At 36.8% G+C, this 20,497-nt stretch overlaps 1 protein-coding gene across 2 annotated transcripts in view; it reads left to right on the forward strand.

Moving 5' to 3' along the window:
• Positions 1-3,027: 3,027 nt before the first annotated feature.
• The window catches only part of LOC106468193, a 94,104-nt gene continuing 76,634 nt past the window's right edge, over positions 3,028-20,497 (forward strand). The window contains exons 1-2 of one of the 2 annotated variants that reach the window (XM_013928605.2): positions 3,028-3,495; positions 6,765-8,122. In XM_013928605.2, coding sequence (XP_013784059.1) covers positions 6,769-8,122 — 1,354 coding nt within the window. In that variant the 5' untranslated portion in view covers positions 3,028-3,495; positions 6,765-6,768. Of the gene's footprint in view, positions 3,496-5,760; positions 5,990-6,764; positions 8,123-20,497 lie in introns of those variants that run through there. The other variant, XM_022396511.1, reaches the window with a different exon arrangement.

Consider the following 20,497-nt stretch of genomic DNA (forward strand, 5'->3'; position numbering starts at 1 on the left):
AGATATAGGGCAGTCGGGTATATATACGAGGGTGACAACGTGACAGAGGGGGGTAATGTATGTGTGTAGATAGTGAGTAATTGAACTGCAGTCACAGGGTATTGTTGAAGTTAATGTACGTTCGTTATAGTGTTTGTTTTAGCGCGAATATTGAAATTAAGTGTATCGTAAAGTTGTATTCGGGAAGAATAAACCAGTTTTATTAAGTAAGGACTTGTGTCGCTAAAGTTTCGTCGGAACGAAGTTACGGAAAGTTAATTAACAAACGGAGACGTAACAATATTAAAGAATTTGACGCCATCTGCGGACAACATTTTCATCATCCTTATTCGATAATTTAAATTTAATTTTTAAATTTATTTATCTCAATAGATTCACGTATATTCATACCAATTAAATTTCCAGGTGGTGCTAAAATAACAGTTTTTCCCATTGAATTGTGAGATTAATTTCACTAACATGTTCTGCTAAAGGAGAAATAGTAATATTATTATTTTTAACATTTTTTTGTGTTCATTCAGTCCGAATTTTAAATTTCTTCTAGTCTGTCCTATATAAATTTTTTATATTCACATAATATTTTATATATGCCAAATTTTTCCATTAAATCAATTTTATCTTTAGTTTTATTAAGAATTTCGCTGACTTCGTTTATCTGTTTGTATATCAGAAAAATATTTATTTGTTTTTAAAATTTTTTAATTATTTGACAAGATAAACCAAGCATATATGATAGTATTAAACATTCTTTCTTACTTTTCTCAGCAAATGGATTTAACTTAATATTGTTACGCCTCCGTTCGTTAGTTAATTTCCCGTATAAGAACTTTCTTAAGTTTCTAAGAACTTGAACTTTCGCGACACAAGTCCTTTCTTAAATAAAACTGGTTTATTCTTTCTGAATACAACTTTGCAATACACTTAATTTCAACGGTCACACTATAAGTTAAACAAACGCTATAATTCACAACGAACAACTCACGTTCTCGATTCAACAATACGTCTCTCTCTCTCTCTCTGTCCGCAGTTCAATTACATTACATTACATTCCGTCACGTCTTGACCGTCTTACATATACAAAACTACCGCATATCTAGTATGCTCTCGAGCATTCAGGAAGGGACGTGAACGTTCTTGAAGTGCATGACGTGTTACTAGCGTCACGTGACCTCCGCTGTCGTAACAATATATTTATCCTAATTTTTTAGTTTTATGACAGCGCTGTCAACAACATCTGGATTAAAACCTCTTTCCACTGCTATGTGCTTAATGAACAATAACTCATTATTGATATCATCCTGTTTACAATATAATTTTAATATCCTATCCACATAAGAGTAAAAAACACAGGTTTTTGAGATGTAGTGTGACATGATTGTTGATGTGGTGGAATGATTACAGAGAAAGGTTTACGATAAGTGGCAGTTTCCAATTTATCCTTATTTTTACTCACTAAAACATCCAAAAAAAAGGTAAACAAACATTTATCTCAACTTCATTATTAAATCTTATAGAATTATCAATGTTATTAAGGTAATTAGCAAAATTAGCTAGTTCATCTTTACCATACCACACTATTAAATGTCTGTTTCACTGTGAATAAATCTCGATAGATGACCATTGCTGCTGTTACTAGTGTTAACGTCTCAGAATCAATATCCAGATCACAGGCCTGTTTGAGTGTTGCTCCAATGTCTTGATCAAATGCTAATAGGACCTCTCTGCCTTGAGTGTGGGCTCTTAAGTCTGGAATTGCTACCAATATTCGATTCTTTAGCCTCGTGGTATGCACCTGTAATGCCTGGATACCAAGTTCCTACAGTCTCCTTAGATCTGTCATACTGAATACCAGTTTTGCTTTTGTTGAATCTTGAAATGTTTCAATTTGTGAAACTAGCTCAGCAAAGGCTATACCATGTAGAGAACTTTCACATGAACTAGGTGCTGTATCTCTACTTACCTGTTGTACATGTTTGTATAGCTTAAATAAACATTTCATGTGGTATTGGGCATCATTTGCCAACATATATCAACCACCTGCAAGTTTTGCCAACCATTTTTTGTAATTGAGTTCTATTGAACACTTCCGTACTTTGAAATCATTATTGATGTTCATACCTGATGAAGTCCAGCAGAACCAGCTACATCAAAACAAAAGATACAAAAATCTATCTGTTCTTTCTGCTTGGTTTCAGAACTGGATCTTTTAGTTTTTACAGGACTTGCCTCCTTTGATTCCTCATACCTTCTCTTGCGTGCCGTTTCAAGATTCAAACTCCTAATATTGATTCTACATGGCTTGTGCCATGCAGTATTGTTGTCACTTCCACCACAGAGCCTGCATCCAGCTCTTGTATATTTACACTTGCATGCATTCCATTAAGGCCATGGAACTAGAGAACATTTTCAACAACACATTTGTATCTAGCTCCAAGATCTTTTCTCTCAGAGTTTGCTGAACATTCTAAGGGCTCTTGTGTTTCAGTCTAGCAAAGGATACACGTTTTCCAGTCAATAGGATCGACAGTCTCTTTGTAGGAGCTTGGCCCAGCAGTATGTACAAGCTTGCAGTGTTTTGACATAGCTACAAGTTAGGTCCGCCTTCTAAAGCTAATCTAGAGCTAAGTACCATCCCCACTACAATGTCTACATTCAGTATTTCAAGGTCTGGGTAATATGTTTCCTATGAAAAACCTTGAAGAAAACCAAACAAAGATAAGAATGAATTGTTGTGATGCATTTATAGCGGATGAATGATTAGAGCAATACATTACACGCCTGGATGTTTATTGTTTCACAGAGTCAAAAACTACTGCATATACTAATCAAATTTCAATGATTTTTCAGTTAGAAGTGCCAAGAAACTTCAACTACATTATTCAAGACATTCTAGTTTTTGAAGTGATATAACTTCACCTTATAAGAAGTATATGTACAAAATATCAAACATTACAACAAAAAAATACATTTGTCACTCTCATTGCCACCAGAGGACATTGTTGACTGGATTCCACATCCAAAATATTCAAGTACGGGTCAATGTATAAATGTGCCAATTTTCCCGTTTTTAACCCAAAGTGCACGATTTTTTGCTTAACCGCCCGCTATAACTTTTAGTATTGTTCCATGATTCCGTATAACCTTATTTAGAGGGCTTAGGCTGTGAGGTTCTAAAGTTAATTCAGTTCACCTGAATATAACACAAATATTTATGTGCGCTGTTCGATTATTCCGTAGTTATTCAGTAACAGCGTTTCTCGTTTTCTCTTCTCCGCTCAGTTTGATTGTTTGGGTACATTCTCACGTTGGAATTTATTGGTAGCGTTTGAGCAATCGTGGCAACGCCAAGGGAATAGGGCATTTTAATTAACAAATGCTGATAATAAGCATAATAAATTTTCAGAGTAAGGTTCGTTCATTTTGGGATAGGACGTAGAACCACTTTCCCGACTAGGTTTTAAATAAAATTATTATAAATATTGATTAATAACACGGGTAAGTAATCTGATCATCAAATTTCTTTATCAATATAACTTTATTAGTTTATATATAACTTATATTTTAAGGCTATCTTAATACTAATTACTATATTGCTATTTAAAATTAGAATTACTACTATAATAGTAATATTGTAATGAGTAATATAATAAAAGATAAAGTTCAATCGAAATACCGAAAGCTGATGGTACAGCCATTTGATTTAGAAATCAAAAGCATCAAATTTATTCATGATAAAAATCACGTTAATTAAGGGGGAATATAACATTTGAAGCTAATGTGATTTTTGACACAAAACGTAGTCTAATATTCAGTGGCGGATTAATGAGATGACAGACGGGGCTACTGCCCGGGGACCTGAAGGAAATGGAGGGCCCCAAAATTTTGGGTAGGATATTGTATGTAAAGAGTATTGTTGAAAAAGGAAGAAATATTAAACAGAAAATAAGTTGTTGTTTTTTTTTTTTCTTTTAGACTTGGAGTACTATTTGAAATTTTATTATAGTTAGGAATAAATATTTTTTCAGATTTTTGTTGCTTTCTTAAAGTTTAGTTTAGTGGATCTGATGGTCCCTTTTGTCCATAAATTTTATGTTATGTGCTGGTTTTCGCTGGTGTCAATGGACTTCATTCCATAACTAAATAACCCTTTGAGAAAAATTAAAAAAAAACCTTAACTGGAACTTGTCATTTTGAAATCTTAAACTTGTGTCTTCTTGTCCTATTATTTTCAGAACATAGCACAGAGAAAGTAAGGGCTTTTATCCCATAAACCCCTCAAATATTCTTGTAAAATTCAATAAGATCACTACTTATCTTTCTTTTTTCAAGAAAAAATAAACGAAGAGATTCTAACCTATCCATGTAAGATAACCCTTTCATCCCAGGAATTATTTTAGTTGTCCTCCTTTGAACCTTTTCCAATAACTCAATTTTCTTTCTTAGATAAGGAGACCAAAATAATTCCAAGTATTAAAAGTGAAACCCAACTTGTGATTTGTGTTAGAGAGATAATTAACTCTTTTAATGTATAATAAATATGTCTGTAAACATACCTTAAAACTCTTTTAACATTACTACTAGCAACAAAGCACTATGCCAGGATCCTTTCCCTCAGTCATGCTGTTGAGTGGGTTCCTATCAATATTGATTATGTGGTCCAAATTATGATAATGCAAGTACTTTATTTTGCATTTACTATTAAAGGTCATTTTTTAAATATTTGTCTGACTTGCAAGTTGACCTATGTCACTGTGTAATACCTCAACATTCTCAGTACAGGTGCATGTAGAAATACTCAAGTGTTTAATGTTATCAGCAGATATTGCTAATTTACTAAATATTCCTCTTTTAAATATCATAATGTAAATAACAAAGATCAATGGCTTAAGCACTGTCACCTGAGGTATTCCACTAGTTTGACTGGACTCTGTTAACAACATTTTGCTTTTATTGGTTATCTGTTCAATTTAGTGCTTTTTTAATATTATACCAGTCACATCAGGTTTTGTCTGCTGCTTAAGAGATATGTGACTACAAATAATGAGGGCTGGAATGGTAACTTACATTTAGGAGAGAGAAAAAAAAAAGATCAATGTTTCCAGTTGTCCTTTTTGTAATATCTTTTACTTATCTTTTTACATTTGTTCTTTAACACTTTTTTTCTATGTTGTTTATAAGCCTGTAAAATAGTTTGATATGTTTCATTCCTTACTAAAATGAAAATGTGACCTAAACCTCAGCCAAGCTTCTTTCAATTTAGAAAGTTAACTAAAATCTGGATTTTCAACAGCTGAGGTGGAGATTTGATCCATGTTCAATATACAAGTCTGTGGTATTTTGTGAGAACATGACGTACACAGATCATCTATAGACTCGAAAAACGTATACACTACACAGATATATATCTGAGTAATAGTTCTTTTCACTATAAAAACACATTTAAAAAGTGGTTCCATTATTTCAGTGATTATCAGTATACACCTCAAAGATAGCTACCACCTCACTCTGTTTTTATTTACTATGGGTATTTAGGGGATCTTAGGCAAGTGTAAGCTGGAAACAGTTTAATGTTTATACTTGCTTTGGATGTTTACAGACTTTTCAGAATGGAAGAGCTATAAAAGGTTTTATGTTTTGTTCAAAATAGTAGTTCATATACAGGGTTCAGTACATTATTAAAAAAAATGTTAGAGCCTCACCATGTCATTACAAATAGTCATAATGTATCTAATGACACTGCTTCTTAACAATTTTTTGCAGTGTAGTTTCCATGGCAAAAGGCTATGTCATGTGGTTGTCATGTCCAAAAGACACCACTCTTCCCTGCTGGATTTCCATAATCCATCTAGTGTATGAAGATGACAGTTTTCCAGCACCTGTTTCAACAGTCTGATCGCACAGAAATCCGTAGGTGCTGCATCTAGCAACTTGACTAATATGTTTTCGTACGGACATCATGAATACCTGTTTCATTCTCCAGTTACTTGAGGTATACAACAGTTGAACAGGAGCTATGATTGGAAGTCTTATCTTGATGTTCCCATACTATGTTGACCTTGTTCCTAGGACGAGATCCTTTTCTATTATGTTGCATGCTTTTGCCTGGGTCATGTGGAAAGCTCTTGTCACTAATATTTGTGTTCATAGATTCTCACCTGCTACAAAAATGTAGCACTTTGCTTATAACAGCTAGGTCTGTTTCTGGGTGGTCCTGGTACTCCAAAATGATCCACATACCTTTATTTACCAATGCAGTTTAACATGAGGAATATCCCCATCTTGGAAAATTTGAATCCATGGTCTGAACACATCTTTATGATCTGGGTGTTTTTAAAATGTTCTAATATTTAAATATTTATTTGTCATGGAAAATATCTATCTTTTATCTTGTATTAATATTAACATCTCTTTGTTGCTGGTATTTTTTAACAAAATTAAATGCTTATTATTCTTATGTGACATACTGTTTGCTCTTTTCATATCCTCCTTCAAATATACGGATGTCCAACATTCTTTGAAAAAAAAAGATGAAACAGTATTGTATGCAGAAAAATTTATCAATTTGCATACCAGCCTCATTTTTGATTCTATTTGTGTGTGTGTGTGTGTATATATGTGCATTTCAGTTTGTTTTTTATTAAAAAATTAACCACACTCTATTTTCTGCATAGAAAATTAGCATGAAATAATGATAATTATTTAAATAATATTTGATAAATGTTCAGTGTTAACTAATTATATTCAAATTTTTCACATTAAATAAGGTTGATGATGGCTACAGGTCGTCTTCCTCCTGTTCAACGTGTTGGAGCATCTCAATTTGATGTCACAGAAAAGGAAGAGTGGAAGAAATTATTACAGATTCAACAGCACTTGTCAGTAACTGCTCTTCGCTCATCAGTCTTTAAACCAAACTTTACTATTAATGATAAGAAAACCATTACAAAAACTGTTGAAACTGAATTTAATACCAGAAGACTTTGCTGCAGTGTTACATCCTTGTTTGGTGATCAGAAAATATTCTTAAAGTCATGTGAAGCTTTAGAAAGACTGGCAAAAGTTTTACAAGGGGATTTTTATGTTTCAGCTGAACCTGCTTGGGTTAGTGAATCCGAAAACTTAGTAAAATTAACTGAAAATGAGATCAAGCATATAACTCAATTACATTGTCAGCTTAAAACTCTTCTTACTAAGCGATGTTTTTCTGGCATTAGAAGAGAATGTATCTTGTGCATGAGGAAAGCACTAAAATTTAAATTAGAGACAGAAATGATAGCACTTAGTGAATGGAAGAAACTATTGTGTGTGAATAGTGGTGTTACAGGAAATATAAACTTACATTTATGTTATACTCCTGATTGGATGAGAGAGGTGGATTCACAAGTTAATATGTGGCTGTCACTATTGAGAACTGCCAATAGGATGTTAGGGATAGTATATTTACAATGGGAGCCGGCACTAGAAAATTTACTTACCAGTACCAGTAGGTTTTTATCAAAATTAGTAAATGAAATTCTTCATTGGGTTCAGCACATCCTGTCTATAGATCTAATACTGTTATGCCAGATGGAAATTTTTTGGCTCACATCTGACATTCTCCATGTTTTGTTTCAGTCTTTCGAGAGACTATCAAAACTTCAAACAGAGTTTTACAAGACAGTTTCACCAATTGCATCTGTTGTTTGTTTGGAGAGGCCTTACTGTGAACTGTGCAAAAAAGATGCCATTTCATTTTCTAATGTATTTATTTTGCTAGCCACTCAACAAGCTCAGCTCTCAGCAAAGAAAGTAGCAAGTTATCTGGTATTTCAGGTTAAAAAAAACAAACCTGAGAAAGTCAGTAGTTCAAGTAAGTCAAAAACAGTAGATACTTCTGACTACTGTAGTGCAGAAGGAAGTGAAGTGAATAAGTTGGAGAGTTACACCAAACGAGAAACTGGTGAAAATCAAAGTGAGAAGCTAGGAAAGGACTTAGTTGTTTCTGTGTCGTCTGTTTTACATACAATTACTCATTGTAGTCAAACTTTGCTGCTAAAGTTTCTGTTTGCATTTTCATGTGCTCAGACATCCCAGTCTTATCTGGACACACTAATTGAAGGACAACACTCAACCAAACTCCCTGGTTAGTTGGTACTTTTTCTCTTTTAAATATTTTCTTAATGTTTTAAATGGTTTTATGTTATCAGATATCTCAAAATGTTAGGTTTATCCAATTGAAAAGCAATTTGTTATAGTTTTGACTGTAAACAACAAGAAAAAATTAATCCATCATTTTTGAAGGTGTCCATGGGTATTAATGATGAGAAAGAAACTAAATTTATGTGTAGGGCTTGCATTGTTTTTTAAAAGTCATATTTTCCTTCATTTAATTTTTATTTTGTTTTATGTTTTTTATTCCCATTTCTGTTGACATATAATATTGCCACAATAATTTTGTCCACTTTTATCATATAAATATGCCAAAGTAAAAATTGTTGAGTGTTTGAAACATCCTATTCATGTCTTTAATCATCTCATTTAAGCATGTCACACACGTTAGGCCTTAGACTGCTAATCATGACAACTTTCTAAGTATTCAAATAAAGCTTTGATCAAAGTTGTCATCTTCCACATTACAATTATGTTAAGATTGCTTAGTAGGAATTCTGTGAAAAATAAAAAAATTATCACAAAATACTTGCAATCTGCAGTACAAGTACTTTTTGCTTCAATAGTTCTATTTGGAATAGCCATTAATATAGGTAATCTAAGGATTGTGTGATATTGCATTAAGTCTTCTGTTTCATATAAAAGTGGGGTATATTTCACTCTCAACCAAGTTCTTACTTTGATTCTGTCTTTATTTCCACTCCAACACCCAGTAGAAGTCATATACTGTGAGTTAGAAGCTGGCCAATCAAGTGAAAAACTTTCACTATTTGTGTGAAAACAGGTTTAGTTTTTTTGTACAATTATGTATTCTTATTTCCTTTGCTGTCTGTGTTTGAAATATTACTTACATAATATTTCCAAAACCTGCATTCTGCACATACCTGCATCTTATCTGTTGGATATCAGGGTACAGAATACTATATTTGCAGTTGTATAAAATTTGCAATAAAAAAAGGTAGATGTAATAATTTGAAAAAATACTGATTATATTTTATCCCCCTTTTTTTTGGGCATACAATTTAATTTTTGTTTATGTATTATATGAGTAATTCTGGATACCACCATCCAATCACATTGTTGATCTTATATTTATGAGGGATGAAACTATGTTTGAGGACCTTTCATATTTCTGTTTGGTTGGAGAACTTGCTTTGTTCTAGTACTTTGATATTACTGCATTTAAAATCTTCTTAAAATATATCAAAATATGATATGAGTGAAAACATGAAATGCTTATTGTTCTCTTAGAAATATGCTTTATTACAAAGACATTACCATGTACTGTCTGCCAGAATTAACATCACATAAGAATGTACTCATTGAAATGCCTTTTCAAATACTTACAAATATATATGTAGATACTGCCTTGTCCTATTGTGAATAGAGCTGGGTGATTAGTAGAATTTGATAATTATCTGTAAACTTATTAGTCAATTACATTCAACTAATTAATTATTCTCATATTAGAATTGTATAGTTGAAATAATGGAAAACGGTAATAATCGGAAACACTGATTTTGATTAGTTGATTATTTTCATAAGTCATGACACTAGTTGTTTAAGTTGAAAACCTCAAGTTTATCAAATAATGAAAATCGTATGACTTTTTTATTTGCATGTATTGTTGCTAAATATGTTTTATTTCTGAAAGATTAGTTTAAATTGGTAATGTATCTAAAGTAGTGTACTTTAACCATAATATCTTGTATATCATTTTTCTTTTTTGCTCTCCAGCTTTTAGCTTTTAATTGTTAATAATTACCTTCTGTCACTAGAAATTAAATAGATTTCTGTTGCCAGTTGGATTTGTGATTACTTATTGCAAATGGTATAGTGGACTTTATATTTCCCCCAAAGGGTAACATTTTGTAGTCCTTTTTTTCTTTAAATACTGTGATATATTACTACTAAATGAGTTATTTAATCCTTACAGTTATGGCACTATAGCAAAGTAGTCCTCTGATACGATACCTTACCTCTCTGTGCACAAATGTATTGCTCACTATTGATCTTGATACTCCTGCCTATCCCACGTGTTTGACATGGTACAGCTGTGTTGTAGCATGAAAATTAATACATCAATAGGAGTGCAACACACCCTCCTGGTACAGCTGACTCCTTCTATACTGTATAACCCACTCTTCACTTCTTGATTTGGCACAGTAGTGTAAAAATGTGTTCAAATTTCACCTGTGTTTGATTTAACTTTAAAAATATTTTTTTTCAAGACCTTTATTGTTTGTGCTTTTGATTTTCTTTACAGTTAAATTTGAATTACTGTATGTTGTTGTTTTTGTTATCCATTCTCATTTGAGTTATGAATTCCAAATTTCAAAGCATGGCTACTACCATTGTAGTTAACACTACTACCACATCTCAACCTGCAGTTTCTCAGACTTCAAGCTTGACACTTTTGGCTGAGGAGGTTTCAGTTTAGGATGTTGTGATTTGGTGTCCATTATGTAGCCTGTGGTGTCTTTTGATTCCAAACTAAATGTTCCCTTTCTTTGTGAGCCTGGACAAGATGATGATGATTTGGATAGACTTTTTTCTACCTCCTTCCTCTGTCATGCAATCCCATATTCCCACTGTGGATGCCCCCAGGCCATCTTCAGTCTTTCTGAATATAGTGTCCCAAGTATGTTACCTCTTGTCTGTGTCTCCTGTGTTGTATGACTCCTCTCCTTCCCTTTTACATTCTGCCCCTTCCTCTGACTACTTGGTTTTCCATCCCTCTTCAGAGATTGGGGTCCATGCTGACCAGTTTGTGGCACAGTTAGATTTTAGGGTCAACATGCCTCGTCTCCTTTGTACCTCGGATAATTATACTTTGGCATACTATTAAGCAGATTTTCCATTTCTCAACTCTCAAACCATGGAGTTTTTGATCCAGGTGTGAGGTTCTGACCCTGATTCCTCTGTGAGATTTACTCCAGCCCAATTGTCCCACCTTTGTTTGTCCCTTTCCACCCTTCGGAGATACCTTTTTGTCATCCATCTCCTGGCTGAGGCTATCCACTTTTCTTCTTAGGGGTTGTTTGAGGGTACTTTCTCCCTTATATATTCCACATTGGTGCATTTGTCTTCCTTGAACCTTTCCTGTCAAATATGACTCTTCTGTTGTTGGGATCTTCTGGGTAGGGATGCACTTTTAACTAATGTGCACCTACTCATGACTTATCTTTATGGGACCTTCGTATGGCTCTGTTTTTACCTAGAACAGTTTTTGGAGATCTTCTCAACTCTTTGGAGTCCTAGGTGGAGACTGCTCCTCAACACTCTTCTCTTATGTTATTGTTCTCTTGCCTATTGCAGCTTTGTCCTGTTCTTGTTTCCATTTCCCACCCTTCTCCTTCTGCACCTTTGTCCGTTCTTCTTTCCCGGGTTTCAGGGGCTAGCTATCAGATTACTCATTTCTGCCACAAACAGTACCTGCATGTCGATTTAGACTGGTGGTTCAACAGAGACAAACTACAATGGGTGTATCTCTTTTGCCTCCCAATACTGAATTGCATCTTTTTACAGATGCTTCTCTGATGGGGTGGGGAACATTTCTAGATAAACAGGAAATCTTGTGTTGTTGTTCTTATGTTGAGGTGACTGTGCATCTCAATATGCTGGAGATTCTCACCCTTCATTGGGCTCTGGATCATTTCCTGCCTTTAATATGAGACAAAATGGTCATGAACCATTCTGACACTTCAACTGTCGTCTAGTATATCAATTGACAAGGGGCACCTGTTTATGTATGCTCTGTTTCCAGATGTTTGAACTCTTTTTCTGGGCCCAGTCATATCACACATGCCTATTGTTCTGGGTGCTCTGAATCTTATTGCAGATCGATTGTCTTATCCCGAAAATATTCTCCCCATGATATGGACCCCCCCCCAATCCTCAGGTGTTTCAGTGCTTATGCAATCAATGGGGTATGCCTCTTCTGGATGCATTTGCCTTCTATCTCAATGCCAAGCTACTCCTTTTTTGGTTCTCGATCTCATATCCTTTGGCTTTGGATGCCTTCAGTCAGAATTGGTCCCATCTTTGCCTATCCACCTGTCCATCTCCTTTCCCTAGTTTTACTCATTGTCCAGTCCACTCTGTGTCAGATCCTTCTTGTTGTACATTGTTTTGGCCTGCTCAACCTTGATTTCTGGTTCTTCCCCTCCTTCAGTCAGTACCTCTATTATCACTACTGCCACCGCCTCCCTCCTTTGACAACCTCAGTCCCCAGTGTATCATCCCAATGTCACCATACTCTGGCTTCACGTGTGTCATTCATCTGGTCCCTTGTGAGGCAGTCTGGGCTCTCCACATAGGTAGCTTCCATTCTTTCCTATACCATCTGTCCTTCCTTCTTATGGGTGTATCAAATAAAATGTTGTGCATTTTGCCAGTGGTCTGCACCATGGTTACCTCCCTTCCCATCCTACTGTTCCTCATTTGTCTGATTTTTTTACCTGGCTGTTTTAAATTGGTTTTTCAGTTTCTATCATTGCCAGCAACAGAGCAGCCTTGTCCAATACTTTCCATTTCTCCCATTCACGTTGAGTGTTTTCCTCTCTGGTTCTCTTCCTTTTGTTTCATTCCTTTCGTCTCCTTTGTCCTCTTCATACTACACCCCTTCCTGATTGGGAAGTAACTGTTGTTCTCCATGCCCTTACCCTCCCTCCTTTTGAACCCTTGGTCACCTGTTGTCTATACCAATCTTCCCTCAAGAGATATTTTTTGCACCTTTTTGCCTGCAGCCATTGTAGGTCGGATATTTTTGCTCATGATTTATCACGTGTCCTTTATCACCATACCTATGTTCTTCTGTATCTGGATCACAGTTTTTTCCCAAGTCATCGGTGGCTTGTGAAGGTGATGTCATATTCACCCCTATTTCCCTCCTTTCTATTTTCCATTTATATTTCCTCTCTAATCTGAATTCTCCTCTGTCCTGTTAATCCTCTACAATGTTATATGGCCTACACGGCTTATTTCTGTGGTTCCCATTTGTTTATCCATTGGAATCCTTCGTTTCTCCTTGATATTTATCCTACCACACTTATGGAATGGATTCTCCAGCTTCTCAGATTGGCTTATTCTTCCTTGTCTTCCAATTCCCAATGTCTTTTCCAACAGCCTTTCCACTTTATAATGCCCACTGTTGAGATGAGATGTTCCACATGACCATTTATAGGTTCATCCTTGTGGTATTCTGCATCATAACTATGTCTGTCACAGACTGTAACAACTCATGAATTATCATGAGTATAGCAGTGTCAGGATAACTGCTCATCCTTCCAATTGGGACCTGCCTGCTTTTAAAAATAGGCTTTCATGGTTACCCATTGCACTTTCTCCAGTGTTGTATTCCTTCAGACTCCCCACTATGTTGTTCCCCCTGTCTTTGAGTGGAATACAGAAATCCTTACCACTTACCAGTTCCTAACCACTGGGGTGGTGTACCAGGGAGGCAGCCTCTTGAGTGTGTTCAATCCCATTCAGTTGATAGTATGGCAGTAATGTTTTGTTGGTGTAGATGGTGTGAACCCTCCTCCCTACTGTGGATTGGATGTATAATATTCAACCCACCAATTAACTCTCTCAACACAGTTTGGTCAAACTAACCAACCACGTGACCCCCTTTGTACTCATTTAAAGTCTTTATAGTTTTGATACTGCCAACTTTTAATGTAGTATGTATATCGTCACAAAATTCGTCAGACTTTCAGTAAGCATGACAAGTATTTCACCTACAAAAATAATATTTTTAGTGAAGTATTTTTAATAAACTAAAAAAGATTTGTCTGTGAATATATTGAATATTTTTTTATTAATCTGTGTACAAAGTGATTTTTCATGTTAAGATTAAAAATACTTTTCTTCATCTAAGAATCTCAAATTTCTTTTGTATAATCTTTAAAACCTCCAAAATACATTTCAAATGTTTGTTTTCAGCAAAACTTTATATTTTATCTTTTATTTTCTCTACTATAACTCTGTACAAGGTTTGTCAATTTAACTGAACTAGCACACAGCCTCAATAATCTCATATCTGTTCCCCATCCTATTTCTTCCACAAGGGGATCTTTTTTGGCATTTTCTTCTACAATGAGTGTCACATCACCAGCAGTATTGGTGACTACCCTGTGGGTTACAGTCTGGTGGGGGCTCTTTTATTACAGTTTGTTCATCTATAGTGAGAGTTTGCCATGGATCTATGGGTCCTTCAGGTTTTATCAGAGGGACTTGTCATCCATTTCCTCTCCCCTCCTCTATTGTCTCAAATATTCATTTCCTTTCTGTTGCCTCAGGATCCTCCCACATGTCAGTGTCTGTACGAGTCAATACAAGATCTTCTCTCTCAACATGCCATTGAACCTGTAGTTCACCCTTCTCCAGGGTTTCATTCCAGGCTGTTTGTGGTCCCTAAGAAAAACCAGAGACTGGTGCCATGTGATAGATCTGTCACACCTCAATCACTTCTTTGTGGTACATTGCTTTACTATGGAGTCATTTCTCACTCTCAGGTGGGCTTTTTCTATGGGTTTATGTATGATCAGAGTTGACTGCCTCGATATGGGAATATGAAGATAAGCATTCGAGACACTACCTTTGATTTGTTCATCATGGGGTGGTTTATCAATTTTGGCCTCCTTTTTTGGGGGGCTTGCTACAGCCCTTATGTCTTTTGTTGAATGGTAAAGGCTATTGAGGGTCTTGTGCACACTCGAGGGTTGTGCTTCCACCATTATATGGACGACTGGCTTCTCTTGGCTCATTCAGAACTGGAGTCCAACCAACACACTCATCTGCTTCTTTCGGAAGTGACTCGGGTCAGTTGTTTGATCAAGTTGGAGAAATCCTTCCTTGCTCCTACCCAATGTCTTATGCATTTGGGTGTTTTGTTCAATACTCATCTCAGTCAGGCCTGACCTTCTCTTTGACTCTGTTCAATGCAGCTGGCAGTCATAAACACCCTTCTGCTTCCTCATTTACTGCTCATAAGGTTCTATCTCTTTGGGAATATGGTCCTCTGTGGTGGCACTTATCCCCATGGGTCATGCTCATATGAGATCCCTTGGATGTTCCTGTTATCGTTCCTCCTTCCCTTGTAGATGATCTGCATTGGTGGTTGGACAAGGCTCACACTTCAACCAGGGTTCTACTTCCTCCCCCTTATCCAGATTTACACCTTTCCCTGGCCACTTTGCTTCATGGTTGTGGGACATGGGTTGAGCACCAAGTTGCTTTGGGTCTATGGTCTATGACAGAAAGGTCTTACCATATCAATATCCTGGAGCTGCTTGTTGTCCAGCAGACTTTGGATAATTTTCTTCCTGCTATTATCTGATTATATCCATACAGACAATTTTCATTCCCTTTGTTCTTGAATGTTGAATCTCCTGTTTTGGGCCACACACAAGCTATTCATCTCCTTGCATGCCATGTTCTGGGTGCTTTCAATCTTGTTACAAATCATCTTTCCTGCCTGGTCAAAATTTAGATTCTCAGGTTTTCCAGTGGTTTTGCACTCAGGTAGGTGCCCCACACCTGAATGTATTTGCTACTATTCTCAATACCAAGTTACCTCAGTTTGATCTTTGGTACCTCATACACTTGTTTTGGCTATCAATGTATTCTATCATCCACTCCATGTCACATTTTTCTGATTTTCCCATATTGGCTGGCTCAGCTGTGGTTTCCATGGCTGCTTCAAATCCAATCTGCTCTTCTGATGCCTCATCCCAACACTCCATCTCTTTTACAGCAGTCTCAGTCCCAGGTAGTTCATCCTGCCATTCCTGCCCTTTGCCTTCACACCTGGTTTTTATCTGTTCCTTGGTGAGGAAATCTGGTTTATCATACAAAGTAGCTTCATTGTTGGCATGTTGTGGTCAACTTTCTTCAATGGAGGTTTAGCAACATAAGTGGAACATCTTCCACTATTGGTCTTTGGGCTGGGGATTCTCCCCTGCTCATCCCACTGTTCCTGTTGTTACTGATTTCCTCACTTGATTATTTGACCAGTCTTTGGTCTCCTCAATCTTGGGTGATCTTATCCCAAACCTTTCATATTTCCTGATACCATAAACTTTTTGCCTCCAATATCTTGTCCATCCTGTTATGTTCCGTCTGGATTAGTCACCTTCCATGGCATGCAGCTCTTTTGGATTGGGATGTCAATGTAGTGCTTCATTGCCTTACTTTACCTTCGTTTGAACCTTTGTCTTCTTGTTCCATGTCTCATTTATTCCTTAAAGTGTATTTCCTCCTCTTTTTTATGTGTGGAGGTAGTTGGTTGGATTTGTTTGCCATCAATGTTTCACTGACTCTGTATCATTCCTCGTATCTTCTACTGTACCCATTTCAATCTTTCATTCCAAAGACTTTGGTGGGCTAGGAAGGGTAATTCCCCTCTTGCCGATTTCCCTTCCTTCCATTTCCCCTCTATTCCCAGTCTGATCTGTATAGACTTCCATGTCCCATTTGTGCTCTTTGTTGTTATATTGCATGCACAACTTCTTTCCATCATAACCGTTCATGTCTATTCATCCCTTAGCAGCTATCCTCTCTTCGTGATATATCTCCTTCCACCCATACCAATTGAGTTTGGCTTTTAATTCTATTGGCTTATTTTTCCTTTTCTCCTTCTTCTTGTCAATTATTCTGAGTGTCAGATTAGGCACCTCACTTTTGCCCTACATCTCATCTACATTGTCTATTGAAGGAAATTCTTCAATCGGGCATGTGGACCACTCCGCATACTTTCATCTCTCACTATCTGCATTGTGCTGCTGTTTATTCCTCGTTGGGTTATTGCTTTCCACCTGTTACCATTCTTCAGACCTTGATACAACTATAACTGGGTAATTTTTTTCCTTATTTATCTTTCTCATGAGCTATCCCATGTTTTCATCTGGATCCTGCTCTGTGATGAGTGGTGCCTGGCCAAGTATACTTCACTTACTTAGTTTGGTACTCAAATCTACACTGAAAGGCTCTGTTGAATTTTTTTTTTCCATGGCCATTAAATGCACATTGTTCTGTAATATATTAGAAGTGGGGTGTTCTGCAACATTGCTTGTAGGTTATTCCTCATGATATATTTGCTTCTTAAATATGCCTGTTATGGGCTGTACTCACCCATGGACTTCATGGGTAAAGTAGAAGGGGGATAGCTGCCCATCCCTGCCATTCCTTAGATTGAATAAATCAGATTTGGTCTGCTTTTCAATATAGGGTTTTGTGGTCACCCATTGCACTGTCTCTAGTGTAAATGCTTCTTTGGACTCTCCACCATGTTTTTTTCACCCTGTTTCTTTCAGTGGAGTAAGAGAATCCTTACCACTTTCCACTTCCAAGCTGCTGGGGTGGTGGACTATGGAGATATCCTCCTGAATGTGAAATATACAATATAAAAAAATAACACATCCATTCAGTTGAGCATAGGGCAGGTGGAAGTCAGTTCCCAGCAGTTGATTTTTGGATTTAGAGCTGAACCAATTACCATATATTATCACACATTGTGTGATTGGGATTCCTCATCCTACCCTTGCATGGATATCAGTTCCAGGTGGTTGAGTTTTGGATTTAGAACTGAACCAATTGACATGATGTACTCACACAAGTAGTGTGATAGCATCAAGGCAGTTCACCCCTTTGACTGGGATCCCTCATCCTACTTTCACAGGGATGTTGGTTCCCAGTAATTGAGTTTTGGATTTAGAACTGATCCAGTGTCCCTGCTCACTTACTCAATTCATCTTGGTGCACTTAGTCTATGCTCCGCTTCCTTCTCTTACACTTCCCTCGATGTCTTTATGCCAATGATGGTACTGTGTTTGGGGTGGTTCCAGGATGTTTGATTTGAGAGGGATATATCTGTATTTTATTTTGATCACATGTGCCCTGTTCACAATCAGTGATGATAATTCTCCCTTCATTTTGCTCAACTTGAGGTGAAGATGGTATGATCCTCTTTCCTACCTCCGCTTGGATGTCAGTCCCCAGTGGTTGAGCTTTGGATTGAAGTTGACTTACCGATGGTATGATCCTCATCTTACCCTCACATGGATTATGATTCCCAGCAGTAGAGTTCTGGATGCAGTTGACTTGCTGTGTATGGTCCGTCACACCCTAGCCACTCTACATCTTGGGCTACATCCCTTCTTTTACCCACAATGAGATGTGCTCCTCAGTTTTGTCTGCCCAATTCAGTCTCACTTTGTCCATGCCTGGGTGAAGAGTATACTTGGTACAGAAGTGGTGCAGTCTTCCACGTATCATCCTCTTCTTTGAGGTTTCCCCTTTGGGGGATGTCCTTCAGATGCTTTTGAAGGGTGCTTCTTTCTTTCCCTTGCACTGGCCCTCCACCTATTCAGTAGTTTAACCAGTTGGTGACTTACACTTATTGGACCACTCAGATGATTTCCTCTCTGGGTGGACTACGAGTCCAAGTATTGATGCCTACCCATCTCAGGTTTTGTACCAACACTGTTCAAGGTACTGTTTACCCATCACCTTTGGTTTTGTAATCATTAGAGTCTTGGGTGCACCTACTTATCTCTTCTTGTCTGTCTACCATAGTTGTCTTCTCTTATTTTGAGATGATAGCCTCGTTGTAAGAAGCAATTCCTACGAGTTATGCTCACACTAGACACAATCACTGGGATCTTGACTCACAAGTACCTATCATGAGACTCTTTCTTTGCCTCAGAAAGTTTTCCTATTTTCAGCTACTCTTGAGTACTTTTGGGTGTGACTAAATCATAAGTTTACCACAATAGGTGCCCCATTTCTTCCTCCTGTTCACCAATGCTTCTCTCCATGGCTGGATGACTTGTAGAATGTCATCTTTCAGCTCTGTTGTCTCCTAAGGAATCCACATCTTGCATCAATTTGTTGGAATTCTGGCAGTTCAGCATTTGTGTCTGTAATTTCTGCCTTTGTTACAACATTGTTGTGATTAGGTGCACACAGACAATTCCACCGTAGTGGTGTATATCAGCAAGCAGGGTGAAGCTTGTTCTCACAATCTTTGTTTTGCTGCAATCTCTCTCCTTCTGTGGCTACATTTGAATTATGTTATTCTTTGAGCTTTTCATGTGCCCAGGGTTATGAACATTCTAGCAAATTCTTTTTTCATGGGTACATAGGCTTCTCCCAGCAGAGTGAACCCTTCACCCTTTGGTATTTACTGGTTATGCCTTTGGTTCAATCAACCCAGGATTAATAAATTTACAATATCAGTCACTCACCTTCTGCTTGTTCCAAATCTCACTGACATAGCAGAGGACACCTTGAACTAATCTTAGGATAATTTTTATTTGTAATTTTTACCCTCCTCTTCATATTCTCCCTCAGATGTTGGCCAAGATGAACAGATCTCGTTGTTGGGTTCTTCTGATTGTTCTACACTGGCCTGCTCAACTTAGTCATCTGTCTCAGATGTATTCTTTTCTGTTACCACTTGTATTCTCTGCCAGCCTAAAATATCCATCTTTCACAATGATTTTTGTCATCTGTGGCTTCATGGTTGTCTGTTATGCAGTCCTTTGTGTGAGATGCCAGATTTGCTTGAGTAGCCTGTATGTTATCAAATTTTTCTTAATGTTCCTTCCTAATAGATAACAAATATCATTGGTCTATATTTCATGGTTGGTGCTTGTATAATTAAATATATTTTCTTTTTTCAACCACTCCAAAGTTGCCTCTTTTCTCGTATATTTATTTCATGACCAAAGCTTGTAAACTTCTTCAGTTGCTGACTGTCATTTTTTATTGCCATGAAAGTCATAGGCCTCTTGCATCCTTAGTTTTTTCTAGATCTCTTTCAAGCTTTTCATCTAGGTCACCCAAGAGTACCTCAACATTATCCTCTAGTCTTAGGCCATCTGGTATTATTTCCTTTTGAATCCTTGGTGATGTGTTTGTTATACCATCTATCCCTGAAGACATATTTTCCTTTGTTACTTGCTTTGGGGATATGAAGGTCTGACATGGCACTTGATGTTTCTCATACTTTTTTTTTGTCTCAGTGGGCATTGTTTGTATATCCCATTTGGTCTTTCTTACATAAGACTTAGGTGGTGAGAGGGAGTTTACAGCTATTTTTCTCCTGTTTTGTTACCTACTCTAACTGACTCTGATTTACTTTCCACTGAACATTCTCTCTTTGTCCTGTCAGGCAGGTTTGCTACTACCTTGCACAATTAGGTGCACAAACCCCTTACTTCAAGGGTTTTTTTCATAGATTATTTAATCCTTACATTTGATATTGCTCAAAGGATGCTCCATTCACATTAATGAATTGGCTTGTGCAGTTGATCTGTGTTATATATTTTGATGTTCCCAAAAA

This window comes from Limulus polyphemus, unplaced genomic scaffold, assembly GCF_000517525.1.
Source record: "Limulus polyphemus unplaced genomic scaffold, Limulus_polyphemus-2.1.2 Scaffold2910, whole genome shotgun sequence".
In the NCBI taxonomy this organism is placed as follows: Eukaryota; Metazoa; Arthropoda; class Merostomata; order Xiphosura; family Limulidae; genus Limulus; species Limulus polyphemus.